Here is a 27,846-nt window from a genome sequence, read left to right on the forward strand (position 1 = left end):
TTCCACTGAAGTGCATTTAAAACAAAGGAAAACGCGTACGCGTACAAATCAAGCCACATCTATCCAACACGACACCGATCCACGCGCTGACAGGTCACGAAACCAAAAGCGCACACCATCATTTACGCGTCACACTATACGAAACATGGCTTAAAATGCAATGCCTGCCAAAAAACGGGTTGAAGGTCTCCTGCATCCACGCGCGCACGGCTGTGTGTTTGTTCCGAAATGATGCGCTTTTCGTTTCCACCTGCTGCCACGGCGCGCACGGTGCCAAATGAGTGCGCGAGACTCACTGCACGTGACTTAAGCGGCCCTATAGGGAGGACCACCTGCTGAAAAGAGAGCGCGGGGGGCGGGGTGGTCTTAATTGATCATCAATGAGTTATTATCTTTAACCATTCATGTTAGATGTTGGTTTACAGTAGACCTAGTGAAAACAGCAAGTAAATGCATCGAGGCGCATTATACAGCCAAAAAATGATTTTACTTAGAAATTCTGTATAATATGTTTAAATGTCACATTGGGGCCAGAAATCACAACAATTGAACACCTCATAAACATTACATTTAGGATTGGTGAGGTCAAATGCAAAGGAATGATTAAAGAATTAACCTCTAATCAGTTCTGACCTTTCTCTGTGGTTTGGTCATTTTTATTCATTAGGTTTTAATGTGTTAGGCACAAATCCAGAACCATAACTAGATTGTGCAAGTGGCTTATTCATACATACATATACGTTGGCTAAAAGAACAACCTGCATACAACTGTGCATTCATACATTTATAGCTATATACATTAAGATTGACGACTATAGTTTTCTATTAAGCAGACTTATCACTTATAGGAAATTGCTGGAGAAGCTAAAACACACATTCACGCTTTCTGCCCAGAGCCTTTTCAACACTCAGACAGAGCAAAGATTCTCTATCCAAAGAAACTATCCATCATGTTCACATGTAAAGCCCACGGCTTTGAAGTCAGCAAGTGTAAAGGATTTTCTGTGTGCATGAATCTAGCCCAGATCCAAAGGCACAAAAATCTCACAAGAAACTTCAGGCTTTGGAACAAATCTGTGTCTGTCTTTTACTTTATACCAAAGCTTCATCCTCAACTACTGTAGGGCATTGAAGTGGAAAGGATTTCGGCGCACACACATCTTACCAAATGACAAATACAAAGGAAACCACTTTTAAATCTCAGTTGTGATGTGAAGTTTGTTATTGTGAAGAAAATGGCATTATTATTATAATTGGCTAAAAATGTTTGTTAGGTTTAAAGTATTAGCTTCATCAGTTTTTTAAAATAATCAGTGGTTAATGTAAGCCTATGGTTATTCTGCATGGCATCTGTATGAGCATGGAGAACTAACTTTACCCACTACAAATGATTCTAGGGATATTTCACTCAAAAATAAAAAATTTATCATTTACTCATGTTGTTATAAACCTCTATTAATTTCATTGTCTTGCTGAACACAAATGAAGATATTTTGAGCAATCTCCGGTGCTGTGTCCCCTCATTGTTCACATTATAAATTCTTCCATTCTCACTGGTTCTGTCCCTCACTCTCTCAAAACTGCAGCTATCACTCCTGTACTCAAAACGTCTGGAACAGCTACTGATGAACTTCAAAATTATTGTCCCATCTTAAATCTGCCATTTATTTCTAAACTCCTTGAGCGCACTGTAGCCACACAACTTCAAGAGCACTTGACTGTTTATGGCTTATGGGAAGTCTTCCAGTCTGGTTTTAGGGCTCAGCACAGCACAGAGACTGCCCTAGTCAAGGTCGTAAATGACCTATTCATTGCGGCTGATACAGGCCATGTTAGCATTTTATTACTACTGGACCTCACAGCTGCTTTCGACACGGTCTGTCACAACACACTGCTCACCCGGTTGGAAACACTTTTGGGTATCACTGGCATTCCACTCTCCTGGTTTAAGTCATATCTCACAGCCAGGGAACAGTTTGTCTCCATAGGTAATTTTAGGTCACCCAGTTCACCCCTATCACATGGCGTTCCCCAGGGTTCTGTCCTAGGTCCCCTGCTCTTTGTCATCTACATCCTACTCCTTGGTCATATTCTACGTCAGTATGGTTGCACCCTGTTATCTTTCAAACCTCTTGACCCCTTACCAACCAACACGTAACCTACGCTCTGCTGATGCCCATCTCCTATCCACTCCTACTTCCCAACCTCTGTTCCATGGGTGACAGGGCTTTTAGTGTGGCTGGTCCCAAACTCTGGAATTCCCTCCCACTTGCATTACGGCAAAGCATTTCATTGTCCACATTTAAATCCATGCTAAAAACTCATTTTTTCACTCTTGCTTTTTCTACATACTCATAGTGGCACCACTACCTTCTTTCTTGTTCCTCTAATTCACATCTTAATATCTCTATTTTATTTTTATTTCATTACCAAAGCTTTTTGTATGTATTACTTATGTTACTAAGTTTATATTGTACATGTACTGCCCCTGTATTCTGCTTTCTTTGTTGAATCTATCACTTATGTTATTGTCATTTTATCTGCTTTTATATTTTTCTCATGTTGTTTTGTGTCTTAATTTTATCTTACTGTACAGTTTCCTTGGGTGACTTGAAAGGCGCTTTAAATAAAATGTATTATTATTATTATTAAGCGCTAATGGCTTCCATAGTAGTATTTGTTTCCTACAATGGAAGTCAATGGTGCTTTTCCTGCTTGATTACAAATATCTTTGTTTGTGTTCAGCAAAACAAAAACATGTTTACAGGTTTGTAACAACATAAGGGTGAGGAATGATGACAGAATTTACATTTTTGGGCGAACTACCCCTTTAAGTGCACCTTAAGATGTTTTTCCCTTGAACCTTTAGGCCCCCTACTGGCTAAAAACGGAATCTTAAATTCTTATCGTAGCATTTATGAAATTCAGTCTCAGTCTAAAGCTTCAGTACAGAAGATGGTTAAAATGTTATCTCTCTGTGCTCACCTATCTTGAAACATTTCATGAGCACTGATGATGTCTGTATCTCTTTGCTCATTGGGTCTCTCCAGCTCAATAACAGTGTCATATTTGCTGGCTTCTGCAGGTTTCTGCTCCTCAATTGATGCCCGGCTTACATACAGACCATTTTCAATTGATATTTCTGTTATTGCTCCTCTTCTTCCCCTCCGCTCATCTGATGGCTCAGAGGTTCCAGCCCAGGAACTGAACTCTGAGCCCAGGGTCAACATCCGCCATGTTCCAAATGTAGCCAGTCGAACAGCTTTGTTGTTAATGAGAGATAATGAACACAGATTGACCAAAAAAAAACACATAAAACAGTGAAATTAAGAGAGTAAGACAAGGGCATGTTACATGTTTACAATTCGAAAGATTTCACAAAAGGCTTCCTGTGAAGTTAAACATAAACTGGCAGTGGATCAATAACAAGTCTTGGTCAAAGTAAAATGTGACCGTGGACCACAAAACCAGCCAACAAGGATCAATTTTTTTAAATTGAGATTTTTACATCATCAAAAGGCTGAATGAATGAACTATCCATTGATGTATGGTATGTAAGGATTGGACAATATTTGGTCAGGACACAACTATTTGAAAATATGAGGGTGCAAAGAAATCAATATGGAGAAAATCGCCTTTAAATTTGAACCAATGAAGTCCGTAGCAAATGATAAATGGGTCAGTGACAAAAACGGTTGGCAAGATGAAAAAATAAAAAATCTTGTTTTAAAAGCATGCATCAGGTTTATTTCAAATGCACATAGTTTATTTATGTTGATTTTATGCAATAACATTACATTTGCACATTTTTATGAAAGTTAAGACTGAATGGACCTGAAAATGTCAATGGTGTAACCGCCAATTGTGCCAAAGAATGAGAAATATTAAATATTTTAACAACCTTGATGGCATGCAAGCGTAATCATAAAAAATTATTTTAAAATATCATTTTATTAGTCATTTCTAAATGTACATTTTAATGCACTTTTATAATATTTGTCCTGACATATGCTGAAAACAGCTCTGTTTTCTAAATAATCTTTGACAAATGATGTAAAAATTTATGTTAAAAAATATATTTTTATTTATATTATATATGTAAATATAAATATTTATATTTTCATAAAAAATAACAGCTACAAAAATTGACACAGACTGATTACACCACATTGACATTTTTGCAATTACACCCCAAAATATTTTTCAAAATTAAATTGAACCAGAAATTTTAGACCTGGTCCTCAAAAAAGAAAATGTATGCAAGTAATCTGCAAATTTATTTTGAAATTTTAACCCTTTTACATTTAATTGAACAATACGGAGACAAAATAATAAACATCACGTCATCAACTCAAATACATTTCTTGATAGATTTATGATAGGAAATTTACTAAATATCTTCATGAAACATGATCTTAATATCCTAATGATTTTTGTCATAAAAAGATAATTTTGACCCACACAATGTTTTTTGGCTATTGCTACAAATATATCTGTGCTACTTATGACCGGTTTTGTGATCCAGGGTCAAATATACAAAATGTATTTTTTTTTTAATTAACAAAATTTAAAGAAATTGAAACATTTTCAATGAAAGACTTTTGTGTTGTATCATTAGCTTGACAGCTAAGCACTTTTTTCTTTAAATCTCATTACCACAGAACCAATAAAACAAAATCATTATTTATTCTCATCATTAAATTTGTATAAAATTGGTAATTTTAGAGTACTCTTTGTATTCCAACTTAAATAAAAATACTTCACTTCTTAATGCAAAATCATTTTCTGGTTTAAACCATGTCATCTAACTATACCCAACGGTCACTAAATGTCCTTAAAGCAAGTTATTTATAGCATCACCATCACTAAAATAAGTCGAAAGCTCACTCACAGGTGCATAACAACTCATTTTATAACCAATTATGAGACAGAAACCTCAATGTCCTACCATAGATCACAGTGGACTTTCTCTCTTCCCAGTTAAAGTTACGTTGTGCTGACCTCATGACCTCGCTTATTTAATCTTGTGCAGCTCTATTAATTTTAAGCCATCAGTTTCTTGTAACACGCTGTATCCACAAACCACAACACTTCGTACTGACCACAGCGCCGTAGTCAAGACTTACAGATTGTCACGGTGGAATGCGGAAAGGCGGTTTCCTGTCTGCAATTTTAAAACCTTTTATCATCAGGCCAGAGGTCATCTATCAACAGCCCGTATTTCAGTGAATCAATTACAGCAGTGCTTTCTCTAATCAGGAAGACACAGTTTATAAAATTGAAATAAAGCTTCCTGCATTTATAGACTTGTTTATGGATGCACAGCCTAAAAGTAAACCTCAAAACTTGTGTTTTTTAAAGACGTTGGACAAATGGGAAAGAAGATTTTTTTTATGATCGTTCACATTCAGTGGCTTCCATCATCATGTAGCTGTTCACCTGAATTTTGTTCTGTCCGCATAAAAAAACAACAGAGATGGTTTTATTAGTAGTAAATTTATTGAAAAAGAAAAACACAACCGGTTGGATTGTGCATCATGTTTCACTGTCCAGAAATATGTTACAGTTTTTACTTTTTTGTCGTTTTCTCCGTTTTGCAGTTTTGTGCGTCTATACGTCTTGTTTTGCACAAAGCACGTGACTACGCTATTGACATTTAAAAAGACAGTAAAAGCTTCACCATCAACGAACGTATGAAGCAAACTTAATACAGGCTAAATGTCAACTATAGTAAGAAAACAGAGATAAATTTAAAAATACAAATGAATGAAAAATGAAACGCGTCATTGTATTTTACAACTTGTATTCACTTAGTGAGTATTAAAAAAATAAACATAACAAAAACCTTTTTTCAGCACCATTTGCATTTTCCTATCCGTGATCGCATTTCATTCAACCAGAACTACATTTTCCATACTTATTCCTAAAGCATGTGAACACATTGTAACCGAAAGTACGTACAGAAATATCTTACAATTATTTCTTTTGCAGTGATGATGAAGATGATGATGCAGGTAATTCGTATTTCCACACCTGTAACATGCAAGAAACGAACCACAGGTCTTCTTTCAAGATATAGATTTAGTTTAAGTCTGTCCAGGAATTCTTTTTTAGCATCTTTAGTCCAAGTCTGGAGTTTATAAACTTGGAGAAACAGGCCGAAAATGTGCAGGTGTGACATCTTAATATATTTTGGTAGCATTGGCATGACGCCATGCGTCTGTGAGCCAATCAGGGGACAGCATGTGTCCACATACAGAAGCCTATATACTGTGTGATATTAATACAGCTCCATATATGAACGTTTGTAAGTTGTAATGAGAACGCATCTGTATTGGGAAGCACATGGTCAGTCTTTCAATATCATATCATGATCCATTTTCTGTAAATGTATAAAAACTACAAACGGCAGCAAGATAATGTGCGAAGAGTTGAAGGATCATTACAACAAATTCATTCGGAAACTTTCAGATCTTTTCTTTACCACTACGATAAAAGCAAGTCTGGAAAGATAAAGAGAAATATACAAGAAAACGTCAGAAATCGTAAAACATAATGAATTGTGCGCTAACAAAATCAACGTGCCAGACTCAGGCAGTGGCCCCAACACTGCCTTAATTTTGGGAGAACGGATCCATTTTCCAAGTTTACTATTATGCAGATGAAATGAAACACTTTAAGTCCAGCCCATAAGTGCAGATCTCACCTTCTGTACACCAGGAACATTTTCAATGCAATCGCTGAACATTTTTACTCCTGAATCGCAGGTTGTCCAAACGGCATAGCACAAGCAGCCCAGGCTTGATTGAGATAATTCTTTGTTGGGCACTGTTAGTGATGTCAAAGGTGTGCCCATGCTGGTGATGGTAGGTGAGAGGCCGGTAGAAAGTACAGAACCAGATATCAGATGCTAGAGATGATAAAGTTTGGGGGAGTCTAGCTGGGGCTCGATGGGGTAGATGAACTGGTATCGGGCAGGGCGCTGGGCTGCTGGTCGCCGGGCGTGCTGTCCGCCTGTCTCTGGGCGATGACGGCTGCTGAGTGTTTACACTTGGATGAACCACACTGGCAGCTGAACAATTTTCCCTTTACGTCCCAGAAGTGATCACCGTAATCAAACCTATGGACGGATAAGAATTTAAAAAAAGAGGGATTGATGCATTGCAACGTTCACTGATCTGTACCATCCATATTGTTTCATGTAGTGCAGTGGTTTCCAAAACACACATATTGGATAATTATGTAAGGCATTATGAATTGGCATCAGGTTGTTATTGCAGAAATAAGCCAGACAGTGTGATCAGGATCTGACGCGAAGGGTCTTGTGCCAGACTAAAGGGCCTTATTTTGCAATAACAACTGACTGCCTGTACATTATTACTTTTGAGTAATAATAAGTGATGTAATAAGCATAAGTAAGGTAAGGAACATTAAATATTCATTTGAAATATTTTATTTGCTCATTTTTAACAAACGCAGGCCTTCCGTAAGGAAAATATGTAAATATGTAATATATTATATTACCATTTAATTTTTGGGTAATATTAAACTGTTCCTGTCAATTAATCCACACCATCCTGGTTATCGTGTGTTATTAGTTTTGAGTGGTTGGGAATAACAAACCTCACAAATATCACGGCCAATCAGAATCAAGCATGTCAACGAGCCATGTAAAAAGGCTTTTCAGTAAACATCTAAAATGTGTATAATAAGTTGCTTTGGATAAATGTATCTGATAAATGTATATGTACAGCTAAAGGTCATTCCTTGTACAGGGCTGGGAACCAATGATGCAGTACATGATCGGAAGTTTATGTCTCTATACGTAGCAATGCTAAATATGAAATAAACTGAGCATGTGTCCAGTTAACTAGTGAAGTAAATGGTCATAAAAGATATAAATCTGACCCTAGTTCATCTCCGGCATTAATGTTCTTGCTGGCGAAGAAGGCGATGTGAGGAAACCTCAGGTCCTGGTGTGAGGTGAACACTCGACAGGGGAACAGATTCGGTTCACAGTGATGGTTTATGAAGCGGCTGATGTTACCATAGAAACGGGCATCGACACAGTACATATCACCAACCTGGAACAAAAGTGAAAAACAACAACAGGACAAGGATTTTAGCAGGGTGATCTTAGAATAAAGTATATATGAGTGCAAGACTTGTACAATCTCTCAAAGATGCAATAAAAAACAACAAATTGTATTTGTTCAATTAATTATGATAGAAATAAACTAGATTTCTATATTTTCTGAAGAAAATGTTAGTGATGCATGGGGTCTTTTATGTATGGGTGTTGTGGGTGGCCAGGGTGTTGCCAGGTCTGGGTGTTTGTGTAGTTGCCCCAATCCCTTACATCTACCTTTCCATTTAATTTTGCTGTTACGTTGTCAAATTGAAATAATTATTTTACCCAAAAGTATATTTGTAAGCATATAATCTTTTAAAAACGTATGTTCTAATAACATTTTTAGTGGAAAATGTTATGCATCTTTATTGGAGCTCAAAGCATATCGGATCATGCGTCTAAGGGGGGGGGGCCCTAGGTTGGGAACCACTAGCATCTTTGCCAAAAAGGCCAACCCAAGAAAATTGTTTAACTTTCCAGGACAAAACGCAGACAATCTGCTATTTAAGGAAACGGACACGGGAGGTAATGTGATTTTGTATGCATCTTAAAAACGCCCTACCTTGCTGTCCAGACTGAAAAGATAAGAGTCGTTCTCCCTGAGATCTGCCTCTGCGTCAGAGATGATCTCACCAACGTATCTATTGCAAGCAGATGAGACATTAAACTGTTAACACTAAACATACAATCATATTCATACACATCAAATAAACATCTACACAGACACAGCTAGACTGAAACGCACTCACAAAGATGAGATATAACACAATCCCGAGTGGATCACATAAAGAGTCAATGAAGCTCACAGTGGATGGAAGTAAGAAAACTTACTCGCAAACGAATGTCCCTTGCGGGATATCCTGCAATGTTTTCACACCCCATCCCATCAGTTGTGTCCTAAACAACTGCAGTCTTACCCTGAAAGACAGTTTAATAGGAAAGGTTATTTTCACATCAACCACTGAAATCAAATGTGATATGAATACTGACTTTGCCTGTGGCTGATAATGATTACGACTTAGTCAATAAACAAAATGCTGGAACACGGGTGAACATTGTGTTTCTGAATATGTTTTTGAAATGAATTTTACATAAATCACCCGACATAATTTAAAGAATATAACCTTGATATCTTAAATATTAAAATCAATGAGTGTAATCAAACTTTGTTGTTCCTGATCTCATAGTTAGATTATGAGACTTAAGCCTTGATTTCACAGACATTAAGGAGTTAATAGTGTTTAAGGTGATGGATTGACTACAATGTAATTGAGTGCGAGGTACCTCAGTCCGTTCTGCACTACACGGTTCTTGCAGGTTCTCCAGCAGGAGCAGGCATGGTTACACTCAAAGATGAGGGGCGGCTCCTCCCTGCAGAACTCAGGCAGTAGACGGCTCTCCTGAAAAAAAAACCATGTATTGTGCTTGCATGAGATGGTTAATAATAATAATAATAATAATAACAATAACAAGAAGTACAACAACAATAATAATAATAAATAATAATAATAAAATGTTGTCTTATCACAGCTTATAATAATAATAATAATAATAGTAATAGTAATAATAAATGTTGTCTCAGCACATCTAGTAATAATAATAATAATAATAATAATAATAATAATAATAATAATAAAATGTTGTCTCAGCACAGCTAATAATAATAATAATAATAATAATAATAATAAAATGTTGTCTCAGCACATCTAGTAATAATAATAATAATAAAATGTTGTCTCAGCACAGCTAATAATAATAATAATAATAATAATAATAATAATAAAATGTTGTCTCAGCACAGCTAATAATAATAATCATCATCATCATCATCATCATCATCGTTATTATGTTGTCTTAGAATGGCTAAATATAATAATAATGATAATAATAAAAAATGTTGTCTCAGCACAGCTAATAATAATCATAATAATAAGTTATTATGTTGTCTTAGCACGGCTAATAATAATAATAATAAAATGTTGTCTCAGCACATCTAGTAATAATAATAATAATAATAATAATAATAATAATAATAAAATGTTGTCTCAGCACAGCTAATAATAATAATAATAATAATAATAATAATAAAATGTTGTCTCAGCACAGCTAATAATAATAATAATAATAATAATAATAATAATATTAATAATAATAATAATAATAAAATGTTGTCTCAGCACAACTAATAATAATAATCATCATCATCATCATCATCATCATCGTTATTATGTTGTCTTAGAATGGCTAAATATAATAATAATGATAATAATAAAAAATGTTGTCTCAGCACAGCTAATAATAATCATAATAATAAGTTATTATGTTGTCTTAGCACGGCTAATAATAATAATAATAATAATAATAATAATAATATGTTGTCTCAGCACAGCTAATAATAATCATAATAATAATGTTATTATGTTGTCTTAGCATGGCTAATAATAATAATAATCATAATAATAATAATTATTATTATTATTATTATTATTATTATTATAGCCAAATCATCTTACTACTTGTGTTTTGCTAGTTTAACCTCTAGGTGGAGATGTTTGCCAAATCAAAAAGACATTAACAGAGGTTTAGGGATAGAATATATTTGATGGCAGTTTACAGTTACTTTGCTCTCTTAAGTGTCTTCACAATTTACAGGTATAACATCCAAGCTACATTTATATTCATGCATTTGGTAAACATTTCATCCAAAGAAACTTAAAGTGAATTCATGCTATACTTAAATTTTACATCTGTGTGTTGCCTGGGAGTAGAACCCAGTTTTGTGCTTCACAACTAAGCCACAGGAACATTGAATACAAAGCAGTTTAGTTTGCGCTATGGATGGGAAGCGTAATAGATCTGACTTACTTTATCATACCAGCAGCGCAGGCTGAGTTGGCCACACATGCAATTGGCTGAAGAGCAGTCATCTTTACAGACACAGTACTGTCAAGAGAGGAAACATCCATCATTTACATTTTTCATTTAGAGGTTTATCATCCATTCAGTCACCACTGATGTCAGTAAAAAGATCTGGTGTTTTGACCAAAGAGCGCCCACTTACACAAGAAGTGACTCGTGAAGCAATTAATGTTTCTTAAAAGCACAAACACAGTTTATGTCTGTTCTTACAATGGTGAAAGCCATAGAGGAAAAGTAAGAGGAGAAGGCCGTGAGCTTGTTTACCTGTAAGTGAGTGATGTTTTTGTCAATGTTCATTGGGGATGTCACACAGCTATCAGGGATATATTTGTAGTTGTCAGGATAAGGTTCGCTGTCCACCCCATTCACGCATGGAACAGGAACTTTCTCGTAGCCTCTTGCGATATCCCTAAACAACAAACATCAAACTGTGATGTACAGGTTTATTTTGGCCTTAATTCTTAAGTAGATAAGGATGTCAATATTGTGCGCTGATGAGCGCAGATTAAAGCGTTAAGCAGTTGTACCTGTTTAGAACTTTCCCTGCTGGGACTCTCTGGCTGCTGTTAGCTTCTCTTTGCTTCTTGCTGGCTTGTAGGACGCTCCAAACCTTCGAACCTTGGCTACAACACTGCATGGGTGTATCTCCCTCCTTGTTTTTCCGACTTGCGTCAGCCCCCCGTGACAGAAACGTGCTGCAGGAGGAACAACAGAGTCAGTTTTAGGTCGACTCGCATCAAGTAAACAAACCAACAAAACTAAGTGAATGAGGAGGAAATGGGATAATTGCTTTATTACAGGATGCTTTGGAATGCTTGATTCTGATTGGTCAGTTGTGAAATTCCGAGATTTATAATTCAGAGATAATAGTCTCATCCGGGAACTACAAGTCATCTTGACAGGTGAAATTTAATACTTACAAATAAATATAAATGTGCATAATTTATAACGTGACATTTTATTTAAAAATGATTAAACCAGATTCGCCTTGCTTGAACTTTGTGTCTTTGTTTAAAGCCACTAAAATACAAGCCCCTTGTGTCCTGGGTCTTGATCAATTTGTCTGAGTTTATTTTGCAATAACAACCCACTGGCTGTAGATAATCCCTTACCTAAACAATAATAACACACAAAGAAGAGTGCTGTTGTTCTAAATAACATCATAGCCATGCTGTGGAAATGGGTAACAATGAGTTCACAACTGTTTCAAACTGAAATCTTGCTTACTGTGTATATTAAAGGAACACTCCACTTTTTTGAAAATATGGTCATTTTCCAGCTCCCCTAGAGTTAAAGAGACACTTCACCCATTTGCATTAAGCTTTGTATAGTTAGAACCCCAGTCATGTTTTTGAATGCTCGTGCATCATTTCCTCAGTTGCCGCTGAGAAAGGAGAAAGATTTCAGTGTTGCACTTCCTTCTTTCAATGATGTAAAAATCATCATTTTGTGTCATTGAAAGCAGGAAGTCTAATATCTTTGTTGAGGCGGTGAGACTACAAACACCCCTTTTCTCGATCAAATAGGCACCAAATTCAAAATGTAATTTCGACTACAAATATGACATACTTTCCATAAAGATGAATGTTTCTATGGGTGAAATGCTCCTTTAAACATTTGATTTTTACCATTTTGGAATCCATTCATCTCCGGGTCTGGCGCTACCACTTTTAGCATAGCTAAGCACAATCCATAGAATCTGATTAGACCATTACCATTAGACATTTTTTTCATACAATATTATTTTAATTTGGATTTAAAACTACGGGCATTTACATTTTTAGTCTACCATATGGACCAAAACAAAAAATGATTTAATTATTATTACCGTATTGTCCCAAACCCCCTCCCTTTCAAAGTGTCCCTTTTTGGAAAAATGCTTTTTGAAGGAAAGTATTTTCTAAAGAAAATACTTTAGTTTGAAAATACTTTTCAGAAGTCAAAGGGAACAGTTTGGTTCCCCACATTCTTTAATACTTTTCATATGGCATATATAACCTGCAGTCATCTACCGCATTTAAGTTGGTGTACAGTATGGATGACATGTAATCATGTAGTTCGAATATAAGATTTATTGAAAAGCGTTTTTATAAAAAAAATCTCTTGGGACAATACAGTAGCTTTTTTTTAATACTGACTGTATAGTGCAATTTACAAAAAAAGGCACTTAAATTGCACTTGAATTTCTGCATTCAATTATGTGCAAACTTCAGATGTTTTAAGAAATTCACACCCTCAAATCATTCCCTCTGGAAATTTGTCCTGACTAAAGTCTACCCACCTAACACACTCATGTCGGTTCTCCCGTGCTGCTATGTGCAGCGGTGAGTCTCCGTGGATGTTGATGACATTGACATCACACTTCGCTTCCAGGAGGATCTCTGCGATCTCCACGCAGCCAGAAAATGCTGCCCAGTGCAGGCAGATATTTTCCTCCTGGAATACAAGTTCACAATTACAACGGTAAAAAAAGCAAAGCAATTTTGTAAGTTTTAGGAGCTACCTACAAAAGTGACACCCATAATTTTTTACTAACCTTGTCTCGAATGCTGACATCGGCGCCTTTGGAGAGCAGTAGTTTGACTTGGTCTACATGTTTGTATTCAGTGGCCCAAATCATTGCTGTCCAGCCGCCATCATCCTGGAACAGAAAACCATAAATATATTAAAATTATGTTTAAGTTCTAGACAAATTTAAGTTTTGTAGAATTATACCAAATTAAACTCTAAAACTCAAATCACAATTGAGGAGTTCAGATGCAAAACCCTCTAAGTGCAGCTGACATGTTTTCTTGCAAATGAACAGGCTCTTATGTTTTGGTTTAGTAATTTCACTTTAAAATGACAATGAAAAGGTTATCAGTCAGTAATTGAAATGCCTTATTTTCACAAATGTCACTTTAGTCATTTCGCTACAAAACCCTCTAAACTTTTTTGCAAAATGTGATCCACGGTCTTTTAGCATGCTGTCGTTTATCCAAATCATCGTCTGTGCACTTAGAGGACTTTGCTGAAAAATTCAACGTGGCATCAATTAGCTGAATAGCCTGAGGCTGGAGTTAAAGGGGACATATCATAAAAAAATTGACTTTTTCCATGTTTAAATGCTATAATTGGGTCTATCAACCTAGAAAATGTGAATAAGAACAATCCAGTAACCTTTCTTTGCATGCATGTAAAAAAAATAGGTATTTGAAATTTGGCTCCCCTTGTGATGTTAGAATTGGCTCCCCTTGTGATGTTAGAAGTGGATAATACCACGCTTTAATCTGCACTATCCAACCACGGCACTGCCATTTAGTGCAGAGATTAGCTCATTTGCATTTAAAAGGACACACCCCAAAACAGCACATTTTTGCTCACATATTCCCTTTAAGCAAATTTGGAGCAAAGGTATTTGGTGAACATATAATACATGCCGAGAACATTCGGTCAATATTGTTATCTCATTTCGGTTGTTTAGCTGCTTTAACATCTAAGCTCCTCAATTATTCAGTTGTTTAATTTATCTTTTTGAAACTAAACAGTGTGAGAACTGTTTTTTATTAAGTTTGTGAACCGATTTTTCTTAAATGTTCAAACATTTTCATTTTAAAACACTTTCTAACAATAATGTTGCTTTAAGAAACTTCAGGGGTTGTGTTTCGCCAAATAACCAAACATAAACCACAAAATAATTGTTGTGTAATAAACAACAGCAAATGTCTTCACAGTTTGGTTGAAAAATGTATTTTTAATGTCTGTGTCATCGAAATAAATTACCAAAACAAATAAAGCTGTTTATATTTGAGAAACTCATTACACGGGCGAAGAAACAAACAACTTTTAATCATTTATTTAGATGTCTGCAAAACAGGTCAATTTACTGAGATATGTTTAACAGAGTGTAACTAATGAAATGGGGGCATTATGCAAAACATAACCGTGTTTACGTATAAACCATTCCATACCTGACAGTTAATATCTATGAGGCCTGTGGATAGCAGATGTTGAACAATGGCAAAATGGCCATTCTTAGCAGCAAGATGAAGGCAGGTTGAACCTTCAACATCCTGGAAAGAAAAGAAACAGGAAGTGAACCGTTCATGAAACGGAAGCTGGCCATCACATTGATTTAAACAGAAAGAATTGTCCTTCAAAATCAGTATTTAAACTAAACCAAACAGTTTGTAAAGGATGTTGCGGCTGACCTTGTGAGATACGATAGCACCAGCCCGCAGCAAGTAGCGTACTGTGTCTAGGTGGTTGTTCTCGCAAGCCTCCATCAGAGGGGTTCGTTGGTCCTCGTCACAAATGTCGAGGTTTGCACCAGCCTGAGAAATATGATAAGAGATTTAAAGATAAGCAACATAACATCTAAGATTTTTAATGCGAGTCATCTCTGTTGTTGAATTTCGGTGTCCCTTTAAGTTTAAAGGTTGTAAAATAAGGACCCCACCCTTTAATATCCATTTATGGTTAAAAGAAAGTTGGTCAACTTTACCTGAACCAACATGTGGCACACTTCCTCATGACCTGCCTCGGCTGCTCCATGGAGCGGTGTACGTTTGCTTTGACTCTCCATTTTAAAGTTAGGGTCTATCCCATCCACTGCACCAACAAAAGAGAAAGTTTCCAGCACAAAAGAGACGTACAAGGACAAAACCATATCATTCATCACAGTCTCTTACCCAGCATCAAAAGAACCTTCTGCAGTTCACCTTGTTTGGCAGAAATGTATAGCTGTTTTGGATGAAACCGAAGTTTCTTGGGTCTATAAATGGAAATGAAGCAATAAGAGGTCTGAATTAATGTAATCTGGCTAATTTAGTTTCAACAATAGTCAAATAATAGCGGCATTTCTTTACTTCTCAGCATCTAGAGCCAGCAGGACACTTTCCAGAGTTTCTTTAGGAGGTCCTGTTAGAGGTCCAGTAGAAGTTCCTACTCCCACTGTCCCTGATTTGGAGCCCACAGGTGACACAGATGTTTCAAGTGACTCTGGCGGTTTGGATAAGGAGCTGTCTGCACTTCCGTCCCCAAGAACAGACAGCCGAGTGGACCTGTAATTAGCATTAAATCCATTTTTATTTCAAGAAGTAATAATAATCCTAGACCAAAACAGTTGGTAAATGTTTGCTTTAATTTAGACAAATTTTGAAAAACAAATCAAAGATATAAACATTTCTATCCATCATTGACTGTTTCATTAATGTTCCAGGATTACTGATAAAAATGCTGATGTGTCATATTTATTTTCCCTGCTGTAGGGGAAAATAAATATGACACATCATCATTTTTATCAGTAAGGAGATTTCTAAGTGGGCTATTGACACAACATTTCCCAGCAGATGTAGTCATCAAGCCAAATATTGAATTCATACAAAGAAATCATACCATTTAAGTACAACTACTTATTATGACTCAACTTGTATACTTAAATGTTCTGATTTCTTTGTATGAATTCAATATTTGGCTGGATGGCTACATCTGGTGGAAATTGTGTGTCAATAGCCCACTTAGAAATCTGATAAAAATGCTGATGTGTCAAATATTTATTTTCCCCTCTGTATAAGGGGAAGCTAGTCCAACTGTACTTGCATAAATTCCATCTAAAGTTTTTTTTACAAACCCTCCTGTTGTGGTGTCCGCTTTGCCTTCGGAAGTGCTGGGGGTCGATGGACCTTGGGTGGTGAGAGGCACGGTGGAGGTCGTATCAGCCTTGGCAATGGTGACCTCTTTGGCTTTGCTGACCTCCTCTCCACAATGTGGACAAAAGCTTTGACCGTTCAGAACTGAGGCACAGGCACGATGAAAACGATGGGAGATGTTTACTTCTGGCTGGCACTCCATGAAGGTACCCTACATGATGGCCACATGAAACATCTGTAAGTCTTTGGTGTCTCTTTGGCACGTGCCTTAATGTTCAGTCTAAACTAACAATCTTGCAGTTCAAGACCACACATACTAAGATCCGAAGGATATGAAAAACCTTCTCTTTGGAAAGAAGAAAGACTCACTGCTCTGCAAAAGTAGCCACATCCTGGACAGCACTGATGTTTGACCATGCCTGTGCGATGGTCCTCACACAAAACCAGCAGTTGGACCGAGTTTGAAGGCCTCATCATCTCGTGCTTCAGCACTGCGCTCTGACATCGACTCAGCTGCCCCCAGGACAACAAGGAACCAAATCAGCATAGTGATCAGAGTCAGACCGTTGGCTTTAAAAACTAATATGGTTATCGTTATCATTTTGAGACTAACGGGCCTTTAACTAATGCCATGTCCAAAAAGCATCCACATTCCAAAACATGGTACCTAAAACCAAGATCATTTCCACAAGAGCAGGCACCTCACCTGGCCATCGACGCTCTCTGTCGCCATGCACTTTCTGTCCGCCAGCGTGAGGATCTCTCTGCTCTTGGGTGTCTCCATTCGACAGCTGCAAAGAGGAAGTTCCTGTACCATATCAGCATCTGTGCTCTCCGCTGGCCCTGAAACATCACTCTAATAATCATGAACCAGGACCAAATAGAGACGTGCATTTGAAATCAAAAAGCTGCTGAAAGATAATCACTTCACTTCCTTTATTTATAGAGCACTTTACAACTGCACCAGCAGACCAAAGTGCTGTACAATCAAGATACAACAAAAAAGTACATGCATAAAAAAACAAAAAAAACACAATCCGATGTATATAACTGTTAAGCAGTTTGAAAATTGTCAGTAGGTAGTGTTTAGTAATATAGATTACACAGCAATGAATGCATGACCACCAGGGGGTGTCACATCAGTAAAGCATCTCAAGCGATGATGACTCATTTTAGCCAACATGGTGGCCCAACACAAACCATGACAATAATCGTGCAATGAGCCTTATACTTCTGTCTCAGCTTCAGATCAGATGGACATACAGAAAAAACAAACATTTGAAGTGATATAAACCACCATCCTGTTTCAGATACAAAATTAAGGGGACCTTTTAAATCACCTGTGTTTTGAGATGTCATTAAGGCCTCCTGTGCTGGCAAGTTAAGCGAATCTAGTGGTACTTCTTTATACTCCTTTCTGTGATCAGAAGGTGCTGATGGTGGGCACTGGCTCTCTGATTGCGACTGGGTCTCCATACCTGGAGTTATGATTGAACAGACATACAGACTTGTAAATAAAACTGATCATGAAAGTTCCAGTATTGACCTTGAGTCTCCTAAAAAATTTTTAATGCTCTTCAGCTGGTTCAATTTAAAGCAACATTCCACTTGTTTTCAGATGATCTCCGGGTCTGACGCTAGCACTTTTAGCATAGCTTAGCACAAACCATTGAATCTGATTTGACCATTAGTATCGCACTAAAAATAACCAAAGAGTTTGATATTTTTCTCCATTTAAAACTTAACCCTTCTGTAGTTACATCGTGCACTAAGATCGACGGAAAATTGAAAGTTGTGATTTTCTAGGCAGATATGGCTAGGAACTATACTCTCAAACTGGGATAAAAATCAAGGACTTTGCTGATGTAACATGGCGGCAGCAGACGTAGTGATATTACGCACTGGCCGAAAATAGTCCCCTGCTATTGAAAGTAACCAAGGGGACTATTTTGGGGCAATATGTAATATCACTATGCCTGCTGCAGCCATGTTACAGCAGCAATGTCCTTAATTATTACGCCAGTTATTTTTTAGCGCCATGCTAATGGTCTAATCAGATTCGATGGATTGTGCTAAGCTATGCTAAAAGTGCTAGCGACAGACCTGGTAATCAGCTGAATGGATTCCAAAACGGTAAGAATCAAATGTTTAACTCTAGGGGAGCTGTAAAATGAGCATATTTTCAAAAAAAGTGAAATGTCCCTTTAAAGTAAGTTACCTGGTGCCTTAAACCTTTTAGTTAATTCAACTTTGTTGTCAAAATTGTAAAAATAGTTTTCAACATATTTTTTTTTTAAGTTGAATTAACTCAACCAGGAAACATACTTTTTTAGGTTGAACCAACTTTTTTACAGTGTATAATAATGCCAGTCACACTAGACTTTTCCTATTATTATTATTTGTACAATAATAATAAAAGCAACAACAATGTAGCAAGCACGCCAGAATCCATGATGTGCGAATAAAATGAAATATCATGTGCGGTTGCTGCCCAACTACACAGGGGTCTGTAAATGTGTTTAGCATGCTAAAATTGTATGTAGTGTGACTTCGGCATAAGGCTTTTGTCAACCAGCTTTGTAATCAGAATTGTAAAATATTTGGAGCACAAGGTACATAGAGTATCATGAATCATTTATTGTGATTTATTAAATTTAAATTGCTGTACCAGACAGTCCTTCAGTCCTTGCTTTCAATTTCCTCTTTCGCTTTCTTGATGGTCGTAGCCAGGCGTGATCTCCCTTGATCTTCTTTTTCCATTTCTTCTTCAAGCTTGACTCTGAACTCTGAGGAGGACATAATTGAATATATTGAAACAAAATATTGACAGTTATCTCAGTTACATTGTGTCTTCTAAAATTCAATGATATAAGATCATTTTTGGGAACCCACCAAGTCCGATTCATCCCCTTCCTCTTCACCTTCCTGTGACTCCTCCTCAGACTCCTGTTCTTCCTCAAGACCCTGCTGAATAAAATGAAAAATGAAGACATTTTCCAGAACAAAACTTAAAAGAACAGATAACATTATCATTCATTGGCTCATGAATAGTGGTAGATTATCCAAAGCATTTTGGATAAATTTCCACCTGAGAAACCGAAGCCATATTGGATTCATCCTGAGAACTTTTGGCTCCATCTTCTGTGGACACCTCATCCTCCATGTCATCTCCTTCCTCTGATTCCTCATCATCAGACTCGTTCTCCATTCTTTCTCCATTTACATGCACTACATCTTTTGGCTGCAGAGAAGCAAAAACAAAGACAACAAGACCCATTTGAAATGAGATATTGAGATGTTTGTGTCTTGAGCTCGACTTCAAGAGTTAACAAAAATTCAGTAAAAAAAAAAAAAAAAAAAAATCGAAAACAATAAGATGTCAGTGCAAAAGCATTTCAGATCCAGACCACAAGCTCTGACCTGAGGGTTGGGTGTAGACTGCGAGATACGTTGAAACATTTCCAAAACTGTGCGTTGCTTTAAGACTTTGTTTTTCTTCTTGGGGGAAAGGCTGTATGTTCCCATCTTTCTCTTTTTCTTCCTTGACATGGATGCTACTGTGGGCAAGAGAGGTCTAGATTTAATGGCCAGCTTATATGAATGAGAAGAAACGTGCAAGCTTGTTATGAAGACAATATAAAATCTCATTCAATCTGTATTCCACAACTGGAGAGGCATATTTTGTCTGAGACATTTGACTTCGTCTTGCGTCACAGATTGTGTTGTTGGCGTGGTAGTGAGCAGTCAATTCAGACAACAATTGTATTTACTTCTTATAGAAAATAAGATAAATGTAACTAAATTTGCTTTGGCAGCCTGACTGTGTGTTCACACCAGACGCGAATGAAGCGAATAAATCGTGCTATTCGCCCGTAGTTGGATGCTTGAACATGACGCATGAAATTAGAAGCAAATACGCTCATAGTTGGAGACACTAACTACCTTGTCATGACTGTTTCCTAAAAACATTGTAACTTTGGTCGCACATTCGTCGTTTAACCATATTGGTTCAACAACATAGTTAATGATGTCACGTGGAAGGTGGAGTACTAATTAATCAATTAATCGAATCGATTTAATGGCAGATTTATGCTATAAATAACGTACATTGCATTGGAAGACTGATTTTGTTATTGTGATTTAGTTCTCGGTTTTATTTCAAGATATTTAAATTAATGCGCAAGTTCCCTCTTACGCCACTCCTCCCAGGGATTCCCCAGGGTCTTAAATCTCGTAGATCTGCACACATGCACAGTTTTTAAACACCGTGCTTTAATTCTGTTTACAAACGTAAAGACGTAAAATAAAATTTGTAGGCATTTAAAATGATGGATATAGAATGCACTACATGTTTTTTGCTTATTTTGTTCAAAAGCATGATCAATGTAAGTCTACATATTATTATAACAAGGAACTATGCTTCTAACCACAGGTGAAGAGCTGTCGTTCCAACCACACAAGTTTGCGATGCAGCTTGCGAATGTTCTTCTGACCTATGATTTGGGAACCACCAAATCGTTGAACTTTGTCAGTAACAATGAAACTTACAGCAGTAGTTAGCTAACGATGCTTTTGGGAAATGCACACCAGATTGTCCGACCTCCTCACTCACTTTCATTCAAGCAAAAGACTTATTCCTGCTTCTATAAAAGTATGAAGATGTATCGTAAAGCTAGCGACAATTAAGCGACTATTTTTTTCCTGTATTGTTGTTTCGTTTTTCTGTCTCAACTCGCTACATCGTAATCACATCACTACAAGAGCAAGCTACTGATTGGTTACCGCTGGGCGGATCATGCGGATCGTGTGTCAAACAGCTAAAATGTTCCATTTGCGTCACATCATTTTGCACCGCATCATTCACGCGAATCGCGCTACAGGATGTCTACCGCATCTTTGTATTGACTTGTAACTTGTAAATCAGTTGCGTTTAACGCCTCATTCGCAAGGTTTACCTTGGGTATGTCAAAAATATAAATGTGTATAATGTATTTTCAATAAAAATAAAAACAAAAACCTTCAGTAGGTCACTCGAGTAACGAAAACATATATTGCCACGTCAAGTATGCACTCTGCATACTAAATCCTTAAAAAAAATAAGTGAAATTGTCTGAATTCAGCAAGCCTTTCCTCTTGATAACAATTTGAATGTGGTCTGTAACCTGTTTGTGCCTTGGCTGGTGTGGTCGTCAGTACAGATGTGGCATCAGTTTGGCTTTGAGGTAGCTGATTCTGGATTGGAGATGGCTGCACTGCCTCTGGTTTGTCCACACTGTCATCTTTCACCATGATTGGCTCTTTATTTTCCCTATTTAAAAACTGTAGCAGGAACAAAAAACATGCTTGATAACCACAAAACAAGAACTGTCTTGCTTTGCATGCATTATAGGCTCATACAGGATCACTGCTGAGTGCTCGGATAAATTTTTGTGTTACCTTTAGTGTCTGGTTCGAGGCTGGCCTTGACATCGTTTTGCGTGCACGGTGTATCGTTACGGGCGGGGGCGTGTTTGGCGCTATGCCATTTTTAGTTTCTATTTCAGCTCTTCTCTCATTTGGGATTGGTCCTAGGCTTGTGTCAATGTTCGGAGAGCCCTGTTCAGGGGATCGCATTGTGGATGTTGCAGAAAGAGAGTTTTTAGTCCCTTGCCCCAACGTGGAACCCCCAATGGGGGACCAGTTAGTCCTGTGTGGGGTAGAGACTGTGTCCTCCTGCTGTTTGCTTAAAATATATCCATTACTGCCCACCGTAGAGCCATGGGGCAACTCGCTCGCTAAAAGTTCATTCTCCATAACTGAAGATCGGGCTGGTGACCCTTGCGTAGAGAGGTCCTGCTCGCTTCGCTTTGTGTCTGTGTTTTTATAGGTCCCGTTCAGTTCTGTGAGCTTACTGAGGGGGTCTGTTCGCCCATTCGAGTGATCTTCATCTCCACCTACATCACAAAAACAAAGGAAAAGATGGACTGCATAAAATAATGCTTTGATGCAAAGGTAAAAAATAAAATAAGTCAGTGTGAGAGTTTCAGAGCTGCCATTCCAGTGACCCGAAACATTTATTTATGTCAATATGGGATGAATGTTATAATGGCTAACATAGATGATGTTAGGTCAGATTTGCAAGAATTAATAGTGCGATCGGTTAGAATAGATAGCTTTCAATAGCAGGGGACTATTTTCGGGTAGTGCGTAATATCACTACGCCTGCTGCAGCCATGTTACATCAGCAAAGTCCTTGATTATTACGGCAGAATGAGAATATAGTTCCTAGTCATATCTGCCTAGAAAATCGCAACTTTTAATTTTCTGTCGGTCTTAGTACACAATGTAACTACAGAAGAGTCAAGTTTTAAATAGGAAAAAATATCGAAACTCTTTGGTTATTTTTAGCGCAATGCTGCTAATGGTCTAATCAGATTCAATGGATTGTGCTAAGCTATGCTAAAAGTGCTAGCACCAGACCCTAAGATCAGCTGAATGGATTCCAAAACGGTAAGAATCAAATGTTTAACTCTAGGGGAGCTAGAAAATTTGCATATTTTCAAAAAAAGCAGAGTGTCCTTTTAAATTATAGGCCTACCTTTAAAATGTCCAGCTATTATTGAAAACTAAAGACAGCACTAACTTGTTTTCATTGTATATAAAATCACTGTATTATTTACCACCTTCTTGATCACTGTGTGACTCTTTCGTGCCCTCTGACTTCATGAATTCCCTCTTGCCCGTATTCCCATTGGCCAAACCGGAGGGCTGAAAACAAGCAAACATAATTGCATCAAAGAGATTTTATAAATGATTTAAATATAATTTGTGACCTTGTCTATGAAATTTAGGCTAAAATCTCATGATCTGATTATGAGGTTTGGAGGATCAAAGTTTGATTTCAATCTTTGAAATGGCCTTACTCAGTGAATATTAAATATACCACAGATTTCAAGGAAACACAAAATCACAAAAAATGACTTTAGGTTTTCACAGACAGGGTCATATACAGTAGTATGCATAAGTCATAAGCCACTATGTCACCATTAGATTAGTTGTTTTTGCAATGGTTTAGTGATCATCATATTTAATTCTTTCTCAGTCTTTTTTATTAGAATACAATCAGAAAATACAGGAAATGTGTATGTAGTATTAAAAACAGTATAAAAGTATAAGCTGAAGTGTCAAGTTTTTAGGATAAACTCCCCTTCCACTTGAGCAATAGCGGGCAGCTGCAGGATTTCTTAAACCTAAATGAAATTAAATCCTAATTTCTAATTAGAATCGAATGACTTCAGGATTTCAATCCCATTAAAAAGCTCAAGATGTGTTCAGTGTCAAAAGAGGTCACACTAAATAATGACTTCTGCCTGAAGAAGACATTAAATTTTTTGTTTTTAATTTTGTGTACATATTTCGTGTATTGTCTGTTTGTATCTTAATAAAAAGAGTGAAAAATAAATATGGATGGACATTAAAACTTTGCTAAAACAACAAAGCTGGTGGTGATGGTGGCCCCCAGGGTCAAGGTCAAAATGTATTTGAATAGCACCTTAAAACAACACAAAAGTTGACTAAAGTGCTTCTCAAACTAACAAAAGCACACAATATAAACATGACCATAAAAAAGTATGTTAATAAGTGTGTTCCAAGGTTTTGGGCATAGACCTAGCATATAATTCCAGGATATAAGGCATTGCAATAATCAAGCCTTAAGGAAATAAAGCATGAACAACAGCCTTCATATCCCTAAAGGATAGAAGTCGCTTTAGCTAAAATAAAAAAAACTACCACTGAATTTATTTGTTTGGAGTTGAAAATGACCTCCAGATCTTTAATGTAGGAGTGATTTAGTGCTTCAAAATAACACTGGATTTGTCAGTCAGCGGCTTAGAGCAAAATAGGTACAATACTGTATATCGTTCTGGAGTGCACTAAAAAGTATGGACGTGTTATGTAAACAATGAAAATCAAAAGTAACAAAAACATGTCTCATTCTGGAGGGTCAAGGTTGCATCAAGTTTCACAGTCCAAAATGTACATACTACATAGTCCAAACCTGTAATAGCCTGTTTAAAACAAATAAAATGGCAAAATCAAATTGCTAATTCAGATCAAATTAATGATCCAATGTTCATCTAAAAAGATAATCATTAAGGTTGTTGAGTCCATTTCGAAAAACACCTAAATTTCTCACTGGCGATCTGAAAAGAAACACCGCCTGGGAATGCGAGAGGCTTAACCACAACCCAAAGGTTCAGTCCAAACAACATTTCAGTAACAAAGGCTTTGATTGGCTGACGGAAAAAAATGCTTTGTGCTGTCAATCACTCGAGTGTCACATCTCCAAGCACTCCAATCCACAACTGACTTCCACAAACAGCCAACATTTAGACAAAACCCCACAAAAACAATCAAGTCTTCATTGAAATTGTACCACCATCACTCCATTATTAAATTTGTGATGTACCTTCCTAAAAATTACCAGGATATGAGTGGCGATAACATGATAAAGACAAATAATGACAAAGCTCAGCATGCTTCTGCCTTCCTTTAATAAACAATCTCTCTTTCTCTCTCTCGAATCTGTTGCTTTCGTTGTAGGCTGATGGTCCATTGGAGGCAGACAGACACAGCTGTTCTCTCCCCTGGGCTGATCCTGAATCTGATAAAGTCCATGTGGAATATCTCTTCTACTGAAGCAAAACAAACCATTGGGAACACATCCAGACTTTCTGATCACCTTGCAAAAAACTAATAAGAGAAATGTTGTATAGATAGGCCCAAGCAATAGGCCTTGATGAACATCATGGCAAAAAAATGACTAATGGGGAGCAACAAAAGATCATTTTTGCTTTTTTTAACCACGTCTGAACACAATCTCAGTACATAATACGGGGTCCTTTGAAGGAGTGAATCCCATCCTGATAAAAAAAAATCATATTAATTTAAATGAAGAAAGTCGGATAATGGCCAGAACAGCCACGGTAAACCATCAATAACACCTAGACAGACACTGACTGTAATAATAAAGGGTCATCACAATCCCATCCAAATCCTTTGTTAAAAATCTGCAACTTTAAACCTGCAATATTGTGCAGACGATGTCAGATCTGCCCTATATCTGAGATCTAATAACATGAAAAATAAACCACTGTACAAAAAGCATTAATGCCCAAGGCTCTTGTTGCCAAGGAGAACCTCACTTAACAGGACAGCAAAATACATGAATGATCTTAATCGGCTCTAGCAACTCATCAGACTGAGAAGATCAAAAAGATCACTCTGGCCTGGTAAGAAGTCCTGGATGATGCATAATCCTTTGAGTTCTTACTCATCCTACTACCACATCCATCAGTACCCAAGTAGCCAGAAGATACCTGCAACTGCAGCAGAGTCAGGTGGTCACCTTCATCAAGGAGTTGCTTCACCCAATTCATCTGCAAACATGTTAACAAACGTGTAAAAATGAACCATGGATAGGAAGCAAGCAACAAAGAATGAGATGATGAGACAGACTTGTTGATTTGTTCCTCAGATGTCTCCAAGCCATGCAACAGACATAGTGCATCTAGTTATATCAGATAACACTTGCACATACCAGCCTACTACTACAGAAGTGAATCTCTGCGACCAGGCTCAAAAGGAAGAGGTAGGTCAGAGGGTGCAGCAATTACAGACAAATTCAAGCGTTCCCCACCAAGCTCTGCCCCTCCCTCGCCCAATCTCGATCCCCAGACCTTCTCTGATTGGCAGAGGCACAGGCTGCCTTCCCTTGCACGACTAGAAAATGTCTGCCACTCGTTTGAGCTCCTCTTGCAACAAAAGAGGTCGTCTGCCTTTCCATTCCCCTCGCTCACCACCAGGGGAGCCACTTCATAATAAAAGTCCCCCCTGCAAGATCTGCACCTACTGGCATCATCTTACCCAAGACTACCCCTGGATGAATTCAACTACATCTCTGGTATAATATAACAGTCACCTACCAAACATTCTCAATCAGTGAGTGCTAGTTTACAAAGTAAAAAAATAGAAATCTTGTTTGTTGCTATGCTTGTCTACTAAAGAAATTCATTTAGAGCATTTTTGCAGTTGAAATATCTCAAGAAGCAAACTATGTTCATCTTGGCACATGACTAAAAATATAGCATACGTATTAAAATCAAGCACAAAACAACCTAAAGGTTTAATACATGGACATGGTATTTTTATCTGGTAAAAGTGGTGAAGAAGTATATACTAGACCAGGGGTCTCCAACATGGTGCCCGCAGTCTGTGAGGTGCGTAACAAAGCAAAATCTATTAAGTCTCAATTTTAATATTTACTTATTACATATTTTTTATATTAGCTTGCCCGGTTTACGTATGTTAACATGTTAAACAATGATAAAACATATCAGCAAGTAATACAATAAAATTAACAAGTAAAACAAAGAAGTTTTGAGTAGACTATATCAGAAAGTAGCCCTCTAGATTGTTTATCCGTTGTGGTAGCCCTTGCTCACAAAAAGTTTGGAGACCCCTTTACTAGACGCATATATAGATTACATACAGTTTAGAGTATAATGTGATTTACATGATCAAGTTTTCTTGTAGTTTTCCTGTAGCTCAGCAGGTAAGGCATTGTGTTAGCAGCACAAAGGTCTTGGATTCGATCTTTGAGGAACACATATACTGTTAAAATACATGCCTTAAATACACCAAGTAGCTTTGGATAAAAGCATATTCCATGTCTTACTCACTTTCCTTTGCATTTTTCTGAGAACCATATTTTGTTTAACTAAATGCAACTCGGTATACAGCCAGAAAACACGAATTAATTCTTCGCACCAGCTTCAGAGGCTATAATGGACTTAACTGTGGAGTAAACTTAGTAAATCAGCCTAGGGTGTAGCAGTCAAACACATACATCAAAGAATATGAATTAACATACATGACATACAACGAGATGTATTCCTGACCCAATAGTCACGACCCAACCTATTGCCGTTTAAAGCAGCAGAGGGACTAAAATGCATTCAAAGCTGCCATGGAGGGCAAAATGTAGTCATATTTAAAGTTATCCACAACAAACAGCAACATTGCCCCTTGTTTTGCCATTTCTAACCTTAATAATTGTGTCACATTCTTTTATCACAACCAGACATCCTGTCAGAACCACCGACAGTTTTACCTTAAAAGATTTTT

General features: G+C 37.1%; 1 protein-coding gene across 2 annotated transcripts; it reads right to left on the minus strand.

Moving 5' to 3' along the window:
• Positions 1–5,472: 5,472 nt before the first annotated feature.
• On the minus strand, positions 5,473–26,463 carry ehmt1b (euchromatic histone-lysine N-methyltransferase 1b). 2 transcript variants are annotated; one of them, XM_065244129.2, is made up of 28 exons: positions 26,261–26,463; positions 26,040–26,099; positions 23,340–23,427; positions 22,117–22,613; positions 21,843–21,999; positions 20,101–20,237; positions 19,769–19,921; positions 19,573–19,647; positions 19,349–19,466; positions 18,021–18,158; positions 17,387–17,523; positions 17,050–17,193; positions 16,662–16,891; positions 15,898–16,092; positions 15,721–15,803; positions 15,534–15,640; positions 15,241–15,363; positions 15,001–15,102; positions 13,587–13,691; positions 13,332–13,486; positions 11,578–11,745; positions 11,315–11,459; positions 10,997–11,074; positions 9,416–9,531; positions 8,963–9,049; positions 8,694–8,772; positions 7,909–8,084; positions 5,473–7,120 (listed from the first exon to the last, which is right to left on the minus strand). In XM_065244129.2, exons 2-28 carry the CDS (start codon positions 26,097–26,099, stop codon positions 6,937–6,939), a joined length of 3,837 nt encoding a protein of 1,278 aa, XP_065100201.1. In that variant the 5' UTR covers positions 26,261–26,463; the 3' UTR covers positions 5,473–6,936. The 2 variants fall into 2 exon arrangements, with proteins under 2 accessions (XP_065100201.1, XP_065100202.1); XM_065244130.2 differs by having other exon boundaries at positions 5,474–7,120; positions 19,573–19,644; positions 26,261–26,462.
• Between the last annotated feature and the right edge of the window lie 1,383 nt (positions 26,464–27,846).

The sequence above is a fragment of the Paramisgurnus dabryanus genome, chromosome 18, assembly GCF_030506205.2.
Source record: "Paramisgurnus dabryanus chromosome 18, PD_genome_1.1, whole genome shotgun sequence".
NCBI classification, from domain to species: domain Eukaryota; kingdom Metazoa; phylum Chordata; class Actinopteri; order Cypriniformes; family Cobitidae; genus Paramisgurnus; species Paramisgurnus dabryanus.

Bases quoted from the DNA above. Each gene is read 5' to 3' on its own strand.
- ehmt1b (XM_065244129.2), bottom strand. From the start codon at position 26,099: ATGAATTGGGTGAAGCAACTCCTTGATGAAGGTGACCACCTGACTCTG. The intron at 22,614-23,339 runs GTAAATAATACA...TTTGTGATGTAG, and splicing joins ACACAGTGATCAAGAAGGTG to GTGGAGATGAAGATCACTCG. The intron at 15,804-15,897 runs GTAAAGAAATGC...TTCCATTTATAG, and splicing joins CTGGCTCTAGATGCTGAGAA to ACCCAAGAAACTTCGGTTTC.